Raw genomic sequence first — 19,790 nt, forward strand, 5'->3', positions numbered from 1 at the left:
GTTTAGTAACTTTCCTAGTTTTCTTATCCTTTCAGGGCCATTAAAATAATTGTGGCATTGGTGAGTTATTTCGTTTCTCTTCTTATTGCTCCTACATGAGTACTTTTAACATTTTGCCTCACCAGCCGGACTAACAATTCAGGGGACTGATGAGCATTAATCTGACAGCTCAGGACAATCAGTGGAACAAAATCCCGAATTCTATAACACGTTTCTTTCTTCCTTCCTGGGATTTACAAAAATACTTTAATTATAGCCCTCAATTTAGCCCTAACCATAGTTACAATTCAGTGTCTATAGATATGCTTGCTGGTCTGGTAGATTTCAGGGGCTATTTTGCAATGTGATTGCTCTTTTCCTGAAACGAACGCACTTAGAAGGTCAGGAGATGGAGCAGAAGGAAAGGAGGGACATAAGTGCACAGTGGTGATAAAGTGGAGAGTGGGGTACAGGGCATAGACTTCTGAAAATCTGAGCAAAATTTGAGCATAGATTTCTGAAAACTGGAGATAGACTCTCTTGGAGTTAGTGCTTTGTGTTTAGTCCTTAGCATGTCAAGTAGAGAAGCTGATCAGTGCATTTTAAATATACTTCCCCACAATTTTCTAGTTATTAGAAGGTACATTAATGTTTTACCATTGATATGTAAAAATTTCTCCCTGATTGATCAGGTAGTCCTTGTTATGAGGTGAAGTACTCCCCGCTCCTCCTTCATACATTCAAATGCCCGGACCTCAGAACGTGACTGTATTTGGAGATAAATCCTTTAAAAAGTAGTGGAGTTAAAATGAGATCATCAGGGTGGACGCTAATGCATCATGATCTATGGCCTTATAAGAAAAGATGAGGACATGCACAGACCCGGAGCCACCTCACAGACCAGGTGATGACATGGAAGGACCACGTCCATCTACAACCCAAAGTAGTAAGGCTCAGAGAAACCAACCATACTGAGACTTTCTCAGCTCCAAAAATGTGAGAAATTAATTTCTGTTTTTTAAATAACCACAATCTATAATATTTTATCATGGCAGCCTGAGTAAACTAATCCACTAAGTAAAACAACTTTCCCTCTTTGTCACAAATAACATGCAAATTCATGCAAGCACCAGGAATTCTGACAGGAAGAAGCTTTGATGTCATCTAACCCACAACAAAGAGATTGCTACAACTGGCCAAAGTGTGGGTGATCATATAGGATGGTTCAGATTCCCCAATCAAGCAGAGACCAGGAAGGGACCATTCAATCAATAGCTGACCTTGGGATAGGCTGAACAAAATGAACTTCTCTTATGAATTCACAGGTCAGGGAGTGCCATCATAAAATTTTAAAGGGAACCTAGAATAAATTTTGATCTATCAGTTTTCTGGCTTTCTGGACCTTTAACTTGCAGTCCTCAAGCCTGGTTTGGATTGTACTGGAGTCTATGTCTCCAGTGCTTCCTATGGAGTCCTCTCTGTGCATTCAATAGGTGCAAGATGATCCAGATGAAAATAAAAATGCACAAGATGAGACTTCATACACATAGTCAGACAATAACAGAACAAAGCAAGCAAGAACAGAATAAGCAGGTTAATGGCCAAAATATTCACCAAATTATGCAACTCCAAAAAAAGTTCTAATTATGCAAATATGAAAGTCTAATTTTCATGGTTAGAAAGCCCAAGATAACAAAATAAATCCAGCAAGGACATTTTAATGAGACATGTCAGGGAAATCTGTAGTGGAATTTGGGCACAAAGGATCTGGTAATGATATCTGCTGGCTAAGACTCCTATGGAATGCTGCCAATGAGGGTCTTCAAAAATAATCTTTTTGAGATCTCCAGATTTATCAAAGGAAGAGACTATCATTCAAAATATGAAATCTTTCTTAAGTTTATTTAAGTAGAGAAGAGTCCTGCTGGCCAGGAAAATTTCTCTGAGCAATATAAATTGTAGAGCTTTTAAATAATTCTTGTGGAATGTATTTTAGATTATGTTGGTTTTAGAGGCAAGAGTGAATTGATGTCAGCCTTAGTATCTTCACAGAAGTTCTACTGGGGATTGGTTGACTTCTACACCATGAGGCTGTCACTGACTGGCTGACTTTCAGAGTTGCATTTCATGACATAAGTTGTCATTCATCACTTCACCAAGTTTGAAACTAGCTCTTGGCTTATCTGATAGCAAGATTATAGAACTGTCATTGATGGATTGCATAAGTTTAAAACCTTTTCTAGTGGAAACTTATTACCATGACTACAGAACAATCCATTTTTCTAGGTGTATGGGAACACCATATTAACAATGTATATACTTTACCTGTTCATTTTGTTTATTGCCTGTCTCTCCACTGAAGGCAGGAGGGGAGGTTCACTCCAGCTCACGGTTTCAATGGGTTCAGTCCATGGTTAGCTGACTCCAAGGCAGAAATGTCATGGTGAATCTGCATGCTAGAGGAAAACAGTTCACTCCGCACAGGCCAGAAAGCAGAGAGTGAAGGGAGATGCTGGGGACTGGAGCCCACCTTTCCAAGTCATGCCCCCCAGTGACCTGCATCTTTCAGTCAGACTCCACCTCCGAACATGAGACTTTTGGGGGATATTTCAGATCTAAAGCATAGCAGTGATAAGTGAGTTTATGTGACAAGGCTGAGTGTGGTGTGCCTCCATTACCTTTCTAGATTACATTTCAATTCTACTGATATTGTACATGCAAACCATAGGACATTGGGACATGAAATGGATCACTAATCTTGGGACATTCCTCCCCTGACCTTGGTAGTCTTGGGAGACTTTCTGACTTTCTCCTGATTGAAAAATGAATTCTAAGAGATGGTTTAGCATAATTATCAAAAATACAGGCTCCTACTAATAGAGCCACTTAGAGATTGGTCATTCAACTTTTCCATGCTACAATCTCCTCCACTGTAAAATGTGAAATAACAGAACTTATGTCATATGATTACTTTTATCATCTTCACTGTTGCTCATTATCACCCATGCCAGAGGCTTCTAGTGAATGCCCCAAGCGCCACCAGTAGTCTTTGGGCCCCTGGTTTCTCCAAGGATGTGCAGATTGGCCAAGAACTTTTCTACAGAGTTGGCTTTGTCTTGGGAATTAGAAGGAGAAAACTAAGATAAAAGTGGCTGCTTAGCATGGTCAACCCCAAACAATTGTTTTCTCTGCACATTCAGTAGGAAGAACAACATGGATCCAAGAAATGTAGTAGAGGTAGATTCTTTTGTTTGATAAAGTTCCTTCTTCCTTGCCCAGCTTTACTATAGAGGCTACAAATGCCAAATATTTGCCTTTTCAGCTTTTTATGCTGGTAGGATGATGACCTGACTGCTTCAGGTCAACGAAATATGAGTGGAAGCCTGCTGAAGGGTTTGGAAAAAACTTGCTTTCCTGATAAAGGGACAGAACTGCTGGTGTCATGTCTTGCATCTTTCTTTGACTTTGAACATGACAGCTGGAGCTCCCTGACTTCTAATGATTGTGGGACAAAATCATTAAGAAACTCTTAAGAGACTCACATAGATGTCAGCTTGACATCATTTGCCCACTGGACCAACACCAGGAACCACCTATAGACCTTTGCTATTAAGAAAAACAAAACAAGTGGATAAATCTTATTTAAGTCATATTTTCTGTCACTTACGTCCAAAGAAATCCTAACAGATGCAGTGCCATTCTACCCTGGAAAGAAGCCAGTTTTGGATGTGCCCCCTCTGCACATCCTCCAAGGATGCATGTCTGTCAGTCCTCAAAGACTGGCCTTGGTCCACAACAGGATGACGGAAGATCGACCAAGGGGCTGAAGAAGTTTGTCTAGAGTCACTTTTGTATGCCGAAAGTCTCTGGGGAGTGGTATCCATACCTAGGATGGCTAGCAAATGAATGTGGCAAAAGAATAATGTCCCAGGAATCTGTCAGCATACTGGTCCCCAAATCTGTGAATATGTTACTCAGCATGGTAGAAGAGATTTTCCAGATGGGATTAAGTGAAAGATCCTGAGATAGGGCTGGGGATTTAGCTCAGCGGCACAGTGCCTGCCTGGCAAGTGTGAGGTCGAGAGTTCGATTCCTGGTACCGGAAAACAAACAAACAAAAAGATCCTGAGATAGATCATTTTGGATCATCTAGGTGGGCCCCATGTGATCACAAGTGTCTTCCTAAGAAGAGGGAAGAGAATAAGAGAAGGGAGCTGTTATCACCCAGGAGAGGATGAGTGATTTGGCCATAAGACAAGGAAAGCGGCCTCCTGTGGAAGCTGGAACAAGCAAGAATAGGAGGACCCTTGAGAGACCTGAGAAGGAACCCAGTTATGCAGCACTTTGACTGTCTCCCAGTACGGCCCATTTTGTACTTGTGAATTCTAAAACTGTTAGATAATACGTTTGTGTCATTTTAAGCCTCTGTGTTGATAGGAATTTGTTACAAACAAACATAAGGATCTTCTACTTTCCCATGTGCTTGATCTTTTTCTGAAGTCAGAGTTTCAACATCTCTCTGATTCCACAAAAATCAAAGATTACTATGATATATTAATTGGATCTAGTTTGGGCAAAATACAATTTTCTGATAACTCACTGTAAGGCCTGTCCCACGGGTGTCTCTGGCTGCGTGTAGGTCTGTGCCAGTGTGTTTGTGCTCAGATCTCTCCCCACCCTCCCCTGTCTGCCCCACATCACAGGGAACTCCACTCTCATGGGTCTCATTCCAGCTGAGTCCCAAGTAACATGGGCCGGTGGTCAGCACTAACAGAAGGTGCGAAGAGGTGAGAAGCCAGAGTCCTTCCTCACCTTTCACTCTAGCTCCAGTGGCTGCGATAGCTACAGCTGCACTTGCTCTTTGGCTCCTGTTCTGCCGGCCAGGCTTTCCTTCTGCAGGCTTCACTGAGCATCAGCCACCCTGGTTTTGGCTCCTTTCTTGGTCCCTCCTGCCTCGGAGTGCAATAATGTCTTAGTGTAATCTCTGGCTTTTCAGCTCTCCCATTACGCAGATCACCAATTGCTTGTGTTAATTCCCCTCTGTTTGAAATACCTTGCATGGTTGCTTCTGCAGTAGACTCCTTTCAATGAAGGCACTGTAGACAATCCCACAGCACTGCATCCTCAGATCTCCACAGTTTCTTGCACTGAGAATGTGGACTCCCCCTTTAGGATGGTGATAGTACTGGACCTCATGCTGGGCTAGGTTGGCTCCATTTGCTTTTAGTTATGAGTTAAAAGAGAGAGAAAGCAAATCCAGCAGCAGTGGCTTGTGGCTCACACTTCTCACTATCCCACACCTAGGAGTTGAATCTTGGCTCTTAGCTGGCACTTCACGTGGCTGCCCGGAGAAAGCCACCCTTCCCTGCCTCCTTCCCAGCTAGGTAAGGAGTGGTAACACAGATCTGGCTGAGAAGATGTGAGCAGAGGCCAGGTGTGCCACTGCAGGGTGACGTCCTCTTCTCCTCGTCCTCTTTCCTGCCGGCTAATTGCGTATGGTGGTGAACTTCTTCAGCCCTGTGGACGAGGGCAATGCACAAGGGTGGCAAAGACTCAAAATGAAAAGAACCTAATCCCTGACATCGTCACAGCCACTCTGGATGCCTTCCATTTGGGTTGTCATGTGATGGAGAAATAGCCTTCTATCTTGTTTGAGCATGTGTTATTTTGGTCTCAGTCAAGCAGTTAGACAACCCCTATCCTAGTCACAACAAAGTCAAGAGATTCTGAGATTGGCTTACAGGTAGCTTCCTGTGCTGATTTTATAATGACCATGCAGTGCTGTGATTGGTAGATTTATGTGGTTTTCTGGCCTTTCCCTCCCTGGCTGATTAGCCCATGAGACTAGGAACTTTTTTTTCCCACAATGAATTTCTACCTTCCGGCATAGGGGGTAGAATTTCTACCCCCCTCCATAGACCTCTCCTATGTGTTTGCAGAGTGAATGATTCAGTGAGAGATTCTAAGATATATTTGTTATTTGTGGAACTCAGGATCTCCTGACTTGTTGTTTTGGGCATTAATCACACTAGAATCACGAAATTATAATTTCTTAAAAGTTATTCATTTAACATTCTTACTTTACCCATTTGGCAGTTAAACCAGAAAGGCCACCCAGCAATCTAGTCATGGAGCCAGGATTTAATTCAGGTCCGGAAACTATGAGATCAATATTTGTTCTAATGTTCCAGGGACCATTGCCTATATGTGGACTTTTCAGTAGAATGACTTCTGATCTTCTCCACCCAGGCTCTGGAAACTCCCTGGTCTTCTCACATTTCCTCTAGGATGGCTTAGATTTAGATATCAGACAGTAGAGTGTGCTGAGGTCTTAGCAGGAAATCCTTCTCTCTCTCTCTCTCTCCTCTCTCTCTCTCTCTCTGTCTGTCTTAAAGACAGCTTCTAAGTTTCCCAGACTGGCTCAAACTTAGGATCCTCCTGCCTCAGCCTCCCAGAGTGCTGGAATTACAGACATGCACCACATTGCCTGGCTTCAGCAGGAAATAGTCTTTGCCTGGACACCATGGGACAGTTTTTGGAATAATCTCCTCACTGCAGAACCCCCAGCTTGGGAACAAACTTACCTAGCTCAGCACCTGGATATTGGGACTTAGGTTTGAAGTGACAGCCTCAGCGCAAATATAAAGAACTGAACAAAAGGGGCTCAAAATTCAGCTTTGAGAGTATGAAACCCGGCTAGAGGCCAAAACGAGGCTTTTTTTCTCTCTCTGCTTGCCATCTGCTTGCAAAAACAGTCACCTGACCTGTAATTCCAAGGAGGAGAAGACAGAGCAGGAGAGCAACCTGCTGGGCTTGTACCTGGCTTGGGCTTGCACAGTGCCTTTGCACAGTCTGCTTCTCCTCCAGACTGGGAGGGCAGAACATGCACACAGTGGCTGCTTCACATGGTTGTGAATGGCTGACTATCTGAAATGTACCTGTCAGATAAGGTGGTCCTCCTCCAAAAGGAAGATCCAGTGAAAAGGGGCAGAGAGACAGATTCGCCTTTCAGTGAGCCAGTACAGGAATGGGAGGAACAGGGTCCTTCAGAGAAGGGGAAAAATCAAGAAGAGATCAGCTCAGCTTTGGGGAGGCCGGGGCCTTGGAGAATGCATAAACGAGCAGGAACATGAACTTCAACCCAGATCTTTGTGTTCAGATCCCACCCACCTCTACTTACGTGACCGACCTTGTGTGTAAGTTACTTTACCTCTCTCAGCCACAGGTTTCTCATCTGTAAAGCAGAGATGATGAGGTGCCTCGCTTATGAGGCTGCTGAGTGGATTAAATGAGACAATGCATTCAGAGCACTTGGCCTGGGGCTTGGCACATAGTAAGTGCTCTCAATACATGCTTATTTCCTTCTGTACAGTGGAGGAGGTGAGACTCTGAGACTCAAGTCATAAGCGAAACCAGCTGTACCCAGGACACTGCAGAGGTTAAAAGGCCATGGGGTGCAATCTGAGAAAGTCCTCGGGAACTCTTCTCTCTAACTTTAGAGCTGGTAGAGTTTACAATTTTGTCCCCGAGGGCTTTCTCTATGGGGAGAGACGCAGGAACAAGCCCTGCATGGGGCCACCAGCCACCTGCAACTGCCTGTCCCCTCCCTCTCTCCCTCCCAGACAGATCACCTTCATCAGGCGCTACAACAGACTGCTTCATCACTCTAATTGCAGAGCGGTTTGTGTACATCAAGGAAACAGTAGGGATTCCAAATTAAATTCCAGCATGCAATTTATTCACGATATAAGGCCCATTGAGAGACTCTGCGGAACCCTTTGCTTCCCCTTTTGAAGGCAGAATTCTGCCGCCAGCGCTGTCACTTCCCTGCATGTCTCCTGGGACCACGGATCTCTGGAAGGAGATTCTCCTGGGCTGTTGGCCAGCTACTTTCCCATTTTGTAGATGGGGCTGCTGAGGCATAAAGGAGGGCCTAGGGCATGAGAAAAGTCCTCAGGCAGACAGAAGGCAGCCCTGGCATGTGCTTGTCTATTTTTAGGCGTTAGGCATACCAGGGTACCTTTCTGGAACACCCAGAGTGGCAAAGAGCCAATTCTGAGTAGCAGCCAGGGCCATGGGCATCCCACTTGGAAAATCAGCATCCTTCTATCAGCATTCACTTGCTCGGGAGAGGCTTCTGAGCAGGACCTGGACATCACCCCATTCTTCTGGGCAGTGAGTGGGGCCCACTCCAGGCACCATCAACAATCTATGGTTGTTCTCTGTCTGAAACTAATCCGTCCAAGAAAGCTTTGGACTCAGATGAGAAGTAGAGCAAAATGCCAAGATGCCCCTTGGAGTCTAGGGTTTCTTAAAGTGGGGAGTGTGATTCAGGGACACCCAGTGGACATGATCTGAACCCTGGAAACCCATGACTCCAAATGAAGAGTATGTGCAGAGCTGGCCCTGCCCAAAGAAGCTGCATTTCTACTGGGGTTTGTTCTCCAACCCGCATAGATCTCCAGATATTTAGCAGGAGAGCACTACGGCTTTGGGAAGCGAACTGAATTGAGAGCAGCGAAGCAGAAATAACCCTTAGGGAGGAAACATCCAGTGCCAACCAAGAGCCGGAGGCAGGAAGTGGACATTTCCTTCTAGGCCTGACTGCCATTGTTTGGTGGTGGAAGGAAGGGGTGACTTTCATGCACTGATTTCCCCAGAGGCAGCAGCCGAAAGAAAAAGGAGAGGACACCGCTCACAGAAAATGACAGCGTGTTTAACACTTAGCCAGACGAGCACGGCCTTTGAGCTCGAATCTTCACACTGAGAACTGAGTATCTTTGGATTTGGGAATCAGCTCTTCACATTTCTGGCCTTTGGTTTTCCAACCTGCAAAAGGGTGAAATCATAGTAGCCACATCCCAGGGCTCCTTCTGAAGAGACTGGCCTTCTTTTCTATAAATTTTAACCTGAATATATTTTAGGCTTTCACGGTCACGTGGTCTGCTTTGTGCTGCAGTTCTACACCAAAGCAGCCATAGAAACTGTGTGTGGACAGGCATGACCGTGGCCAGATAAACTTTTATTTTAAACAACCAAGTAGTGAGCTGACTTTAGCTTCCAAGCCACTGTTTGCCGATCCTTGATTCAGGGCATTTTCTTTTAGCAAGTTCTTGGCACAAACTAACTGACCAATAAATGCTACTACTGCTATTCTTAGTAGTATTTTTCTGCTGTCGAGTATTTGGCTATTTGGGCCATCAGGGAATGTCAACTATGTCTCTCTACTTCTTTCCCTGCCTTCACCTACTTATTAGTTTCCAAAACAGGGCAAGTGAAGGGACCCACTCAAAATCTCAAGGGCAAGTGCATTCAAGACTGTGCCCTGAAGTGTTCTGTTTAATGCAAATTCCCAAATCACTTAGCATTTAAAAGCAAGGGCAGCTTGGAACCCCACTGTAGGTACAATGACATGACTTTCCATTAAAAATTTCTACTGCCCTTCACAAGGGACGTGCCTTTGCAGTTTCATGTGGCTTTCTCACTGCTGCTTGGGAAGTAAAAATGAGAACCATTCATACGCAGGACATTGAACTTGGGCAAGACAAATGACTTGTGTGAAGTTCTACTGAGAGTCAGGAACAGACCTGAGACTTGATCTCAGAGTTTTGGGCTCTAAATCCTAGCTTGGCTCCCCACATCCTACCCATGCTGGCTACTGGATTAGTCAGGATCTTCACTGCCTCTGAACCCAGCAACGGCTGCTATCTGTATTGACGCTGGGCCCCTTTGGGATGCCTGCCCAGCTGTGGGCTCGGGCCTGAGGTCCTCTGCCACCCTCGGCGCCCGTTGTGCATGGTGTGGAATTATACCACACTGCTCTCTTTCAAATGCAAGTCTTCATGTGTGGGTCCTGCTAACTGAGCCTGGGCCATATATCTGGGACCTGGTTCCCAAGGAGTTTCCAAGTTCCCTGGGAAATAAGTGGTCACTTCTTCCCTGGGAAGGCAAGAATCAGGAACCAAATTCTCCAGATCTAGAGAGGATGTTTGAAAGGTTTCGGCTGACAAAAGCTTTAGAGAAATGGGGACGGGGGTACAGACAGCAACAGGACAGAGGAGAGACAAAGCTGACAACTGTCTTAGCCCCAGGCACTTGCTCCTTCTAGTGAGCACCCATGGGTGGCTGCTACAAGTCTAGATGACAGTTTTCCAACCGGGCTCCCTCTGGGTTCTGATGCATAGGACAGGGGCCCCGCCAGTAATTAAAGGAGGGAAGTGGGCTGGATGTGAGGCAGTAAGTGGGGACTGTGACAAACTGAAGGACAGATGTCCCATCTGAACAGGGCAGCGGCCGCCAGCTTCCAGCACACTTTACTAGGGAGGGAGCCCAGTACAGCCGAACCTTCAGGTTCTTTAAGAGGAACCTGAAATACAGATATTTATATGAATTCTCCTGAACTGTTGGCAAGAGATTAAAATGAAAGAGAGACAGAGACAGAGAGACAGAGAGACACAGAGAGACACAGAGACAGAGACAGAGATGGAGATAGAGACAGAGACAGACAAGCAGAAAGACAGAGAGATAGAGAGAAAATAGTAAAGAAAGTCGGTGGGTCAAATACCACCTGTTAGGCTCAGAGTTTGCAAGCTCACTGTCTGAGTATAGAGGCGAAGGCTAAAGATAAAGTCAAGATATCAACTTTAATAGCAGATGTTAAATGCCCACTAATTTTCAAAGTGTAGGTTTCCCCAGTATATGTTGATAAGAAAAGCTTGGCCAGTCACTGGAACTAAAATGAGGATCTCCTGTTACATTCTCCTCAAATCTCTGCCTTCAGATCTCTGAGGGACAAGTATTCGGACCACAGGTTAAACTTTAGGGACACTTAGCCCACCTTGCTTGCTCCAAAGTGTATGAACAGTCTTATTTTCAAAACTCAGTAAGCAAGAAATGGGGGTATGGAGTTAGAGCAGGGGCACAGGAGGGATAAGGAAGGAGACAGGAGGCGGAAAACAGGAGAGGAAGAGAGGGAGAAGAAGCAGTAGAACTGAATCGTCTTCTCAAGTTGCTTAGTTCTTCTGGAAGCAGAGATCCTGCTCTCAGTGTGAACCGTCCATTCTGGGGCTGACATGGCCCAACAGACAGTTCCATTTGATTAGCTCTTACCGTCTCCATTTGCTCCCAAGGAATGTAACAGGAGAGCCTCATTTTAGTTCCAGCGCCTAGCCAAGCTTTTCTTATCAACCTTTACTGGGGAAACCTATACTTCGAAAATCAGCAAGCATTTAACATCTGCTATTAAAATTGATATCTCGATTTTATCTTTTAGGTTTCAATAAGCAGAAGGGGGAAATCATGGAAAGGGGCCTTGCAGCCCCCTACTGTCCAAGCTTTTTTCTCTTCTAACTCATCTGTCATGAGGGTCAACCTACAGGGACAAGTATTAGGACCACAGGTTAAACATTAGGGACACTTTGCAAACTTGCAAGCCATTGGCCACTTCTATCAAGGAGGAGGCAGCCACGTACTCTGTCTTAATGAAGTTGCACACTTGATGCCCACAACTGCCCCAACACGAGTCTCCTTGAGCTTCACAGTGGGCAGGAGAGCACTCTATGCAGGGCCAAACAGAGCATCAATAAAAGTACCTGCAAAGCCAGGCCTTTCAATGTCCCCACACAGATTAGGCTCTTAGAAATTGTCCAAGCAAACACTCCTCGGCTCCAATTTCCTACATAATAAGAGTCCTTGCCGGTGGAAGCTGAAGGTCTTTTGCAGGAAACCACCACATGGTCCAAGGTCAAGGTCCCATGGTGGGGGACCGTTGTCTTCATTCTTGGCTCGTGCTTCTTGCTGTCCCCTTCTTCCTACAGTGCAGGGGCAAGTGTGGCAATGAAAGGTGTAAGTCATTATTCTGAAGGTACAGATGGTCAGCGTGTGGCTTCCCAGGCCTCCCTCTGAGGTCCCTATGACTCCCATTTGGGAGACAGTGCAGGGGCTGCTTGGCTGTCCTCATCAATTCCTTTCTTCACCTGCCCCATGCTTTATGCTGGGTGTCCTTGGGGTCTGTGTCTCCACCCTCTAGCTATAGCTTTCCAATTAGCACTCCACTGGCTTTCCCCACGTCAGTGTAAGCCCTCATTTCCATACTAAATCCCTTATTCCTGTAATGGCTCTAAATGATCCCAGCAGATACACCAGCAAGCACACATATCGGTTTCATAAAGAGCCACTTAGTAGATCTACGCCAAGCCAGCAAGTGGGGTCAGGACCTTCACATCAGTCACTTCCTGCCAACTGATTCCAATGAGAGGGATGATTGTTAAGCAGTTTATTTTTCACTTTCAAAGAAGCGACACCATCTTGTCTTTCTATAATCTCTGCAATTTGTTTGCCTGTTGGAGCAAGGCATCTGTTTCTTCTCTCCGAACTGAAGGTGCCACCATCCATAAACAGAATCTGTGGTCCTGTACCTAGCAAGTTGTCAGGCATGTCCACAAGCTTTTAGTTGATTTACAGGCTGCTATACCAGGAACACACTTCCAAGATTATAGTCTGGCTCAAGTTCCCTTGCAAGAGGCATATATCATGCAAGGCCCCCAGATGGACATTTTTCTGGGTCCCCTGCGATCCCTCAGTCCGGATCTGCACATTCTAAAGTGTTATTCTGATTTCAGAATATTCCTAAAGCTGACTCATCTGACTCATAGATCATGATAACATTGATGCAGGTCAGATATCCACACTGCATTTTGTGAATACACTTCCTAGCGCACCTTCCCAAGTTCCTGCATACTGCTTTGGTGTAGGAATTGCTCAAAATCATTTGAACGGGAAATTGGCCAGAAGGCACTGATACCTTTCGCTTCAGGAGGCTTGGTATGGCCATAGCTGAAGTCCCAAAGACATCAAGATTTTAAGTAGATGTGGCTCTTAATGGGGCAGGATGCTCTAGATATTCACAGAAGGGACAGGGGAGAGTAAGACTGGGACTGGGACTGGGACTCTGGACTGGGAGTGTGACAGCTGGAGCAGAGAATGAGAGAAGGAAGACTAGTGGAAGAAGAGGTTAGACTGGTCATGGAGGAGGGAGATGCCATAAGGTCCAGAAGACCATCATTTTGACTTTTACCCTGAGTGAGCTGAACTTTATTCAAAGATTCTCAGAATAGACTGAAGGGAGGCTGTCTAGAGAAGAGATGACGAGTGTATGTGGGGTCGGGAAATTCTTTCCACTGGGGCCACATTTGCACCTGACATAAAAATTTTCACTGGGTCCTAGACTCTGCGTCTGACTAGATAGGATGGTTGGGCATCTCCTTCCAAGGAGGGAGTGAGCATAATCCATGTGTAAGATGATGAATGCAAACATATGTTTAGTAAGTGGGGCCAAGCTTTTCTGGGTCTTCTAAGACACACAGCTAATCAGCCTCTGTCACAAGCCAGTGTGACTATGGGACTGCCCAGGATTGGGGAATGCAACATGAGTAGAAGTATCTGTGCTATTTCTAGGTCCAGCCCACAAGTGCTGCCCATGTGCTCCTTTGTGCATGTGCCTTCTTCCCTGCGGGCTTACTGGGATGGCCCACCAGGGTGAAACGCATGGAAGTCAAATACAGGCGCATGTTGGAAATTTAAATAAAAGTGCATTCCCCAGTATCACATCCCTGACTCCCATGGTCATGCCTTTACACTCGAAATCTGATGAGCATTCAGTTCTTCAGCTACTATGCCATGAGCTGTTCCACAATTTCCAAGGGGTGATTCTCTAGACACTGATGCATCCTAGCTCTCAGGTGTAGGAGTAAAGGAATAACTACGCAAAATGTAGTTAGCAATGGACATTATTGAGTCTATATCTTGGGAACAGATCTCTGATCAAGCAGTTTCAAATATCTGCAAGTTGGGGCACCTCTTGTGGAATGGTTACCCCATTTCAGCACTTTCAGTAGCTTGGGGACAGCGAGGCCATGTTATTTCAGGTATCTTCAGAATAGAATTCCTACTATATGGCTTTATTCATGTTTGTGTGACTGATTTCAGATGACTGTATCATAAAAGCTCACCTGACTCGAGTTCAATATGCATGCAACTTGACACTGACCTCGTTTCTTAGGTTTAGAGAAAGGCTGTTAAGTGCCCTGAACTGTTTACTCTGACACTACCTGTTCCTTTCAAAACATTTCATGCCACACCTATATTGCCTAAAGCTTATAGATGCATGCTGTTTCCTTATATGTATATGAAGAATTGTGCCAGCCGGTTATGGGTCCCTTTCCTTGGCAAGACTCTATGGTACCTCTGTTGATACTTTGTCTAACTGTCCCTTTCCTAGTCCATGTAATTCAGGTGGCGCTGCCAATCAAGGGGTTGAGTCCAGTGCACATAAAGTTTATATGCCCAAGGATAGCCAACTGCAAATCAATTTGAAGTTGCTATAATTTCTAGGAGTGTCTGTCTTCTGAGGTTATTAACCTGGATCATCTGGCACCATGTTCTCCAGGAAGGGTAAATGAAAACAGGACTGAGAAACTGGTAAGGAAGAAAAAGGTTCCTAATGTTTAGCTCCAGCCCTGTTTGATACAGTTCCATACTGTTTTGGTTACTTTTCTCTCTCATTGCTGGGATAAAATACCCGACACCCAGAATTAAGGAAGGAAAGGTTTCTTTAGCTCACAGTTTGTGGAGGTTTCAGTCCATACTTGGCTGGTTCCAAGGCAGAGTACAAGGCAGAAGGCAACAGTTCACGGTGGCGGAAGACAGCAAAGGCAACAAGAGCAAAAATGGAGGAGCAGCAGAGCGCAAGCCTCTTCCTCTCTTATATTGTATGCAGGCTTCCCACTCCAGGGCGGGTGTAACACTCACACCCATAATCCCAGCACTGGACCATGGATTAATCCTAAACTCCAGAAGCTGCCCATGACTGCATGAGGCTTTGGGGGACACCCAGACACAAACCATGACACTTACTTGGTTGCATTATGCAACTCACCTTCTGAAACTGAACTCCTACTGGTTAGCTCTTTATTACTTATAACTAGGAGTTCTAATTGCTGTCCAGTTTAATTATAGGATGTCAAAGGGAATCAGGATATTTTCCCATTGACCATTCTCCTGGGGGGTCTCACTAGCTGCATATCTTTTCCTTATGCATATGCATTATGCCTTTGTTATAGCCCTCTCAATCTTTCTCATTCAGTTTACTCTCTGAATCTACCGCCTCACGTGTAGTTGCAGGCTAACTGGAGAAGATGAACAAATCTCCCAGGTTTCTAATGGGCTTTCCCTAAAAGACCGAGGTCTGAGTTTCTGACCTTGAAAATCTCCCAGTGACAGCAGTTTTACCTCCTACCCCTACCCCTGTTGGTTTTTTCAGAGGGGGGCCTTGTTATGTTGCCCAGGCTGATCTTCAACCTGTGATCCTCCCACTTTAGCCTCCCAGGAAGCTGAGCTTCTTACTGGGATCTCCATGTTCAACTAACGGTTTAGGGTGCATTAGGAAATCCTCTATTCATCTTAATCCAGCAGTTTCTTATTCACTGGTAAAAAACAAATAGGGCTCATTTCAATTGGCCTTGAATTGTATGCTTTCTGAGTTGTATTTTATTTTTGGGTGAGTGCCATTTCAATGTGCCATTTCATGGGTTCTGATACCCCAAACCCTTAACACCACTGTTTTCATTCTACAGAGCCTTTAGCTTTAGATTTATGGGCCCAGTATGATGATGATCGTTGAGATCAAGGGTTGACAAACCCACAGGGTACATCCAGTCAGCTGTCTATTTTTGTAAATTGTTTAACTGAAACACAGCCATACCCATGTATCTATGTATGGTCTATGGGTCCTCTTGCAGTTGTTACAGACCATATGGCCCCAAAGCCAAAAATACTACCTGGCCCTTTATAGAAACACTGGCAAACCCTGTTCTATGTTAGTTTTATAACTGTACCCTGAGGGATGAAGGAATGATTATTTGAACAAACCTTTGGGGCACACTGCTTGGGCAGGTCTATTCTAGATCACTTGGGGAAGGACATGACATGGCAGGTATTTGGGATACCCCTGTGCTATAGCTCCGTTTTCTTTTTGAGAGACCTGGAAACAATATATGTTCGAGATCTTGGTTCTGTAGGTGTTAAATTTGCATTTCCATGTGGACTCAGTTTTGCCCAAGGCTAGAGGTACTCTTTCTGCGCATGGGTGGTAGTGTTGGAATCCTACAGGGCAGTCTGACTTCCCCACAGCTGTTCCTCAGGCATCCAAACGGGGCTCCAAACTACAAGGAACCATCAAGATGTTCCCGTTGTTTCCCATGGTTCAGTCTGAGCCACTTGTGGTTTGGAATTAATTATAAGAGGTACAGTGTGCTTCTAAAGATGTGGCCAGACTCTGCAGCAGTTATCACAGCCATTTGCCCCTTTCCTCTCCCAAGAAGCTATGGCACAGTCACACCCACCTTTCAGACTGACTTTCCGGGCCCATGACACTTCCTGGTCTCCACAACTTCACCGCTGTGTTTCAACCATCTCAGCCGTCGAATCCTACACACCCATCACATTTTGAGTTCCCGTCAATACATTCTTTCCTTTTCTCTACTAACTATGGCCTAAGTTCATAGTAGAATCCATGCTAGAAGTGGCTGTGCACTCTTTAGATTGCCACAAGGCAGAGAAGTGAGTCAAGAACCATTCAACCAACAGAAAGAATGAAACCGCAAGTTTATTTAAAAGTACAAAAACTTTAAAAAAACACACAGAGAAACAAAACCAAGCCTAACCAAACAACAAAAAGCAGCCGCACACAATCTTTCCAGTTTGCATTACTTCAAACATCACACACGGTTAACCATTTAGTTACATTTTTAAAAAAATGTCAGTTTTAAGGTTGAGTGAGGCAATAAGCTAACGATCACAGTGTCACTATCTTAATGCTAAAGTAAAATGCTGACCTCATCTGAGAGTGAAGCACAGACTACATTCTGGTTGGTGTAGATTTAGGCAATGTATATATATATAAAAATCCTAGTTGGAATGAGTTAAAAAATATTATTGGGCACTTATTTGACATTTTAAGTAGGGGGAGCCCAAAAATCCTGCAGTTTTGGTGTCCTATTTATGCTTTTTTTAAAAAATCCATTAAAAATCATATCCATAATAAAATGTCCCTTGTTTGTTTGTTAAAAAAATTAATAGGCTTCTCTTATCTCCTAAAACCGTTTGTTTTTCCTAAGATGCCTGGAAGCAGAAAAGCCGTGAGATTAACTCACTGCACAATTAATTAAAATTAGAATCCTTTCCTCTAAACAATTTCTAGAGCACCAGGAAGAAGTGGGCAGCCATCAAAGGGAGCAATAAAGCCACACCGACTCAGAGGAGATGATATGTGTGACCAGAAACGCTCTGTCTGCTACCCAAGTTCTTTATCGGATTACTCAGAAAATAACTCGAGTGCTATTTTGAAACTGAAAGACACAAGCAGCTAGGTTCCTTTACCTAAAACAAAAACAAACAAACAAACAAACAAAAAACCTAAGTGGCCAGTCCTGTTACTTACTTTGGATTTGGCTTAAAAAAAAAAAAAAAAAAGGAAAAGTCTATAGAGCAGGATCACAGAAGGTGACCTCATTCCCCACTGCAGCAGGCTTTGTTCTAATTAGCCTTAAACACGTTACTGAACATTTCTTGGGCTATAGGAAGAAGCCCTGAGTGTGTGACAGCTGGGTCAAGGTGGCTCCACTTGGTTCCAGCTTTGTCCTTTCGTAGTTTTCTTGCTGAACAATGCCCAAGTTTTTACCCAGCGTTCCTGTGGGGTGGGCCCTGTGGCTGGCCAAGCAGATAGAACGAGGAGAACTGGCACAAAAACAGAGACTGAACCGAGGGAGGCAACTCCACTTCTGCATCCTTTGGGAACTGGATAAATAATAACCTCCAAGTGCAACAAAGCAGCAGGTTAGTCTTGGGGCGGGGGCTTACGGGGCTGGACGAGGCCAAGGCTGGATCTCCTTTTGCATCTTTCTTTGGACTATGCTAAAGGAAAAACAAACACAACGGAGACAGCTTTCCTATACACATATAAATAGTCCCTTAACTAGAAGGGAAAAAAAACCAAACACACCATTTCAAATGCATTTCTAAGAGATTTAAAAAAAAACCAAAAAAACCCAAGTGGAAAATCTTGACTCCAAACAATCTTGTTGCCCATGTTGCTCGAAGAAGACGGCTCTCTACTCTGCCTCCGACCTGCCAGGATGTTAGGTGAGGGTTGACCCTAACTTTAACACTAACGCTAACTCAGGGTGCCGTCCTGGGACTCTGGCAAGAGGAGTGTGTGTGGAGCGGGAAGCCAGGAGCTCTCACGGGGAGTACACGGCTCCCACGTGTCTCAGAGGCCAAGGTCCTCAAGTCCAAATGCAAGGGTCAAACACACTCCCGGGGGTGCAGGGCACTTGGGAGCCTCCTGCTGAAGCTGAACGTGAAGGTTGGTGGGTTGGGCGTGGCTTCCTGGGGCAGAGGCCGGATCAGCTTTTTGGCCAACTCATCTTAGGTCTTCATCCTTCAGGTATGGCAGTTCAGCCAGGAGGGTGACAATCCAGAAGCTAGGGAAGGGACAGCAGGGCAAGGCAGGCCAGGCTCGGGCAGCCTTCATGTTAGAAGCTGAGAACTCAGATAAACTCAGGGCAGGACCCTGCTGCTGCCTATTCTGAGATGAGGCAATGCTCTACACTGCCAGAAAATCCTCTCCAAATGAGGGTTCTTGGGCAAATTTCCCAAAGCCAACATCTATCCAGGACAGTTTCTGAGTCCTTCATGAAACCAAAACGACACTGGTGCTCGCTGAAGGGCATCACTCACGTCAAAAGTTTCCTTTGGCCACTGTCTTTGTTAAAGTGACAGCAACATGTAGGGTAACACAAGGTGGGTTTTGAGGTTCATACCCGGGTGCTCTTCAGGGTGCCATGCATGGATGGTCTCCTGGTAGACACCTGACCCATGTCCCCACATAAAGCAATAAGGCGGCAGCTTCCGAGAGAATCTGGTCCGGTGTCTTCTGCCCTTCTGGACATGCAACATGGAACAGAAGCGCTGCTTTGTGAGGACTACTTAAATACTGTTTCATCTGCTGCCTGCAAATGCATGACGCCTACTCAGAGGGATTCCAACCGTAACAGAACGAAGGGAAGCATGAGGTTGTGACTGTGGGCCCCCAAGGAAAAGTGACCTCACAGAAAAGATGTCAACCAAGAAGCCAGAAAAACACAGGTCACCCTCTAAAGACCATCTCAGGGAGGAGGGGAACAGAGCGACAGAGAGGCAGCTGACCCCCCAACCTCAGCTTGAGACCCCCCCTTCAAGGAACTTAAAAGTGAGTCCCATGGGCACCAGTTGTTAAGAGTAACAAGTTGGAGCAGACAGACCCATCTGGACTTTGGAACAGCTGGATTTCATACTTCTTCCATGCCCGGGCTGGGCGCAGAGTCCCTGGGTGGAGCAGTGCCTTCCAGAGGGCCAGGGTGTCCTGGGCTGTGGCTGGTGTCTTCCGTACTCTGGAGGCTGCTGGCTGCCCGAGAGCTGGCGCTGTCCACACTCCCTGACCGAGAGCGGTATGGGGGCAGGTCGGCTTGGTTCAGAGACTCGGTGTCTGAAGAATAGGGTGGTGGAGGAAGGTCGTACCATGCGGGTCTGCAGTGGAAAAAGCAGGTCAGGGCACAGGGGCATCAGAGAGAGGTAGGGGAAGAAAACACACTGAACCAAGCCAAGCCTGGCAATGTGGATCCAGCACCAAAATAGGGGGTATAGGTGAACCTACTTCAAGCTAGGAATGAGGTTTTCCCTCCAAGTACAAAGGCAATGTAAAGGCCAGGAAAAGC

General features: G+C 45.5%; 1 protein-coding gene across 1 annotated transcript in view; it reads right to left on the bottom strand.

The window, feature by feature from the left end:
- Positions 1 to 16,622: 16,622 nt before the first annotated feature.
- Positions 16,623 to 19,790, bottom strand: part of Ldlrad3 (low density lipoprotein receptor class A domain containing 3) — a 176,076-nt gene continuing 172,908 nt past the window's right edge. Inside the window, exon 7 of the mRNA XM_013513831.1 lies at positions 16,623 to 19,602. Within this exon, the coding sequence (XP_013369285.1) occupies positions 19,365 to 19,602 (238 nt within the window). The 3' untranslated portion in view covers positions 16,623 to 19,364. The remainder of the gene's footprint in view (positions 19,603 to 19,790) is intronic.

Source organism: Chinchilla lanigera, unplaced genomic scaffold (assembly GCF_000276665.1).
Source record: "Chinchilla lanigera isolate Chin_1 unplaced genomic scaffold, ChiLan1.0 scaffold00021, whole genome shotgun sequence".
In the NCBI taxonomy this organism is placed as follows: Eukaryota; Metazoa; Chordata; class Mammalia; order Rodentia; family Chinchillidae; genus Chinchilla; species Chinchilla lanigera.